Source organism: Triticum aestivum, chromosome 5A (assembly GCF_018294505.1).
Source record: "Triticum aestivum cultivar Chinese Spring chromosome 5A, IWGSC CS RefSeq v2.1, whole genome shotgun sequence".
NCBI classification, from domain to species: domain Eukaryota; kingdom Viridiplantae; phylum Streptophyta; class Magnoliopsida; order Poales; family Poaceae; genus Triticum; species Triticum aestivum.
Genome location: NC_057806.1, coordinates 20,512,295 through 20,516,298, shown reverse-complemented (window position 1 = coordinate 20,516,298; position 4,004 = coordinate 20,512,295). Strand labels below are relative to the sequence as shown.

The 4,004-nt window shown below is 41.3% G+C and overlaps 1 protein-coding gene across 1 annotated transcript; it reads right to left on the bottom strand.

The window, feature by feature from the left end:
• Positions 1-196: 196 nt before the first annotated feature.
• On the bottom strand, positions 197-2,260 carry LOC123106384 (mitochondrial metalloendopeptidase OMA1). The gene is made up of 3 exons (XM_044528570.1): positions 1,538-2,260; positions 1,372-1,457; positions 197-689 (listed from the first exon to the last, which is right to left on the bottom strand). Exons 1-3 carry the CDS (start codon positions 2,210-2,212, stop codon positions 416-418), a joined length of 1,035 nt encoding a protein of 344 aa, XP_044384505.1. The 5' UTR covers positions 2,213-2,260; the 3' UTR covers positions 197-415.
• Positions 2,261-4,004: the final 1,744 nt, after the last annotated feature.

The window sequence follows — 4,004 nt, the reverse complement described above, 5'->3', positions numbered from 1 at the left end:
AGAGAGAGAGAGAGAGAGAGAGAGAGAGAGAGAGATTGGATCGGCGCACCAAACCTGGTGGCCTCAGGATGTATTTATAGGGTGCAACTAGGGCACAAGATACAGTTGGTTACAGGAGATAAGTACAATATTAGCAACCTCCTATACCCTAACAATATACAGTTTAACATCTACAATCCTCAAGTTCCACCTCCAGACTAGTAACCAGGGGGTTTTGGGGTATCAGTTTAGTCTTTGTTACTAGGAGAGTTAATCTTACTGGATGGTATTTTCATAAATTGAAATACCATTATCTTTGCGGAGAGATCTAAGGCCATATATTAAGTATCAGATGTCTTTACGGACACACCTCTTAAAAAATAATTAAAATACCATTTGCCCGACTTTGCATGGAATTCACCCAAAAAGGTATATCTTACATGGTTGGGTTACTGAAATATTTTTCAGTTACTTTATCCCTGGCAGTAGCTTCTCTGTACAGTTCAAGCGCTTCCTCCATGGTCTTAGCCTCTGATAAACGCGCCAGTCTGTCCTCAGGGTGGGGATGAGTAATTTCTAGCATCTGTTTCAGTACAGAATACTTTGGTACAACTGTAGCTGCCTTCTTAGCGAATGCAAGGGCATGGTCTGGATGAAAACCAGCAGCAGCGAGCAGCAAGATTCCAATGCGATCTGCCTCTATCTCAGCCCTATTTACATACATAGGCAACATTATCAGGAGAGCTTCAAATTAACATGAAAAACTTGCATGGGTTTCATACTAAACAAAGTAAGCAATCTAAGTCTGGAAAAGGGTTTCTACCAGGGGGCACATTGAACATTACCATACTAGCTAGTTAGATAGTTCCTCAAAAAAAAAGCAAGTTACATAGTGACTGGAATTTGACTGAACTTTCTTTTTTGAGCCGACCAATTTGACTGAACTCACCAAGTTCAATCGGGTGATGGTCGGTTAGGCTGGTTATAGAGGGATTAACATAGCAAGTAACATAACACATTCCTAGACAAATTTGCTTATGTGGCTAGTAGTTAATGAGAAGAGAGGTGTTTGTGGTGACATAGTATGTTTTTGTAACATAACACACTCCAAAGCTAAATAAGTTTATATCTAAATAAATTATTAATTATTTTGAAAGGGGAGAAGGATTGGCAACAAAGAGACTACCTCTACACACTAATACTTTCTTTGTAAACGCTCTTATATTAGTTTACGTATGGAGTACTTTCTAAACATATATATCATTATGTTTTTAATGCAAAACACAAATAACCAGTACGAACGAACAATTATTCAAAAAAAATTAAACATGAAATATATATGCTGAAGCGGTCATTGTATATAGTATGTACTGTCGTAAGAAAAAAATGTACCGTCGTATGAAGGTTGGGCGTAGGAATTTCGGTAGCAACAATCTACTCGTGATATCCGCTGTGTGCCTTGCAATGTGGTGCCCAATCTAGAGAAAATAACCGAAAGCAACGCACGTCGTCAGATCGGACCTGAACATGAAACCCTGCGGTTCGGTAGGAACCTCACCTCGTGTGCAATGCAGAAGGCGATCTCGCCGTCGGTCTTAAGCCAGTCGAGCAGGCCGGTGAAGACTAAAATCCTGCCACCGGGGGAGGACGTGGCTCCGATCCTACCATCACTGACAAGGACCAGCTCCCAGGTGTCGAGCCCATGGAGGTGCCTCGTGTGCGGCTGCCGTGCCCACGGCTTCTTCTTCCCTTTGCGGGTGACGCTGAGCAAGGGGGCGTCACGGCTGTCGTAGATGCCAAGGCCGCGGTTGGCGGCGTGGATGATTTTGTCGGCGATGAGACGTACACGGACGCTATCCGGATGGTGTGGGTCGACCGTCCTATGCCTGTAGATGTGCTTCAACTCGGTGAAATGGGACTCACCAAGGTCGCGCTCCTTCTGGGCGGAGAGGACGACCAGGTGGGAGCGGTTGGTGCAGGGCACGACCTGGCAGGCTGCCATGACCGTGGCGCTCAAGCCGATCGCCGTCGCCGTCATGGCCTTCCGAGGGTCGTCGTACCAACGGTACTGTAGACGAAGTGGCCTCGACACAGTCGACGGTGGACAACGACGGAGTAGAGCGGGCGTGACGCGGGAGGCAGAAGAACACCACCAGTCAAGCAGGCGCTGCGGCGCGCCCGGAGCTCTGCAGCGGCGGAGCGTGTGGGAGAGCGAGCACCACAAACGGTTCATGGTCGGTCGATAACACGCTGCTCCTATCGATCGAGAGTATAGGAGGTTCTTCGCCTGTCGTGTTTGGAAGTAGTTTAGGTAGCTATATACAGTATATAATAGGCTACTAAAGGTGGCCTGTCGCGACTCGGAGCTAGCCCGGTCCACGCACGGCGGGTAGGTCGACGAGTCGGACTGATGATACTGGCTGCCCGGCCATGTCCGAGAGCGATCGACCAGAGCCCGGTCCACGCACGGTGCGTAGTTGTAGGTTTGTTCGCTTTGCTCTAGTTTTTTTTCTTCTCTTTTTCGTTTTATTTGGTCTTACTTTGTTTTTTCATCAGGGTTTTCTTCTTACCTTCGTTATACTTTACTTTTCACTGGTGCTTTATTTTTAAAAAAAAATTATTGTACTCTCGGTTTTCATTTGTTTCTTTTTGTATTATTCTTTTCATTTTGTTTCTTTGCTGATTTTAATCGATTTCATTTTTGACACGTGTCTAATTTTTCTTAATACACAATGTACATTTCTAGCACACACATGAAACATATTTTGGTACGCTTGCGACATTTTTCAAATACACTATGTACATTTTTAATATTTTTTCAAATACATGTCATGTATATTTTTAATGGTATGACACATTTGTTTATATTACGAAAACATTTTTTACACCATGCACACTTTTTGTAAATGTTGCAAACACATTTATTAAACTCATGAACATTTTTGAAGTGTTACTGTTTCTTTTGAATGTACGATTTTTTTTTTGAATCACACATTTCACGCACATTTTTTAAAACTCATGACCTTTGTAGATGCCACTAACATTTTTCTTACATATTTGTTCAGGTTTCATAATTTCTTCGCGTTTTTTAACTTTTCAGATAGTGTTCACACTTCAAAATTTTGTCAGGTTTCAAACTTTGTTCCCATTTTTTCAAAAAAATATTTCTTTAAATAATACTTGTATTCTCATTTCTCATTTTTAAAAAGTGTTCGCATTTTAAAAATGTCTCGGGATTTCAAAAAAAAAATTGTGTCTTAAAAAAATGTTTGTAATTGCAAAAATAGCTAACAATTTTCAAGAAAATGTTTTCAAATGTCGACACTGCGGTCTGTGGTTAAATATTTGCGTGCTTCTCGATTATCACTAACAACTATCGGTTCTAGTGTCTAGCAGGAGGAGTCCAGCAACGCCGGGTTGCAAGTTTGATTCCTCGGGAGTCTCTCCTTTTTCGGTTTTTTTACGTGTGCATTACAAAAAACAAAGTACGCTTTGTGCATGTTGGAAATATGCCCTAGAGACAATAATATTGTATTATTATATTTACATGTTCACAATTAAGAGTTTATATTCTATGTTATAACTACTATGATCCTGAAATGTGCGATTAAGTGGAAAACTCGTATGCACGTGTGAAATGATAAACGGTAAAAATAAGATTTCTAGTCTCGCCTCTAAGACTAACTCAAGTGTTGTGGATGATCATGTTTTCCAGAGTTTAGAATATCGTTAAGTGTAATGATAGTCCTAAAACAACTTTGAGAATATGACGTTAGAAGAACGATCATATTGAGCTATAACATGTGCCAATTGTTATAACATGTGTTTTAGTTTCTTAGACCATGAGAGTATCATAGTAACTTCTTAACATACGGTGGACTTGGGGGTTGCTCAAACTTCATATGTAACACAATGATCATAACGGCAACTTACATGTTCATCCAATAGTTTGACAAGGGACTAAATAGATCGAGAGTCAAATTTGCTCCTCCAACGATGGAGAGACATTCTTAGGGGCCTCTCGA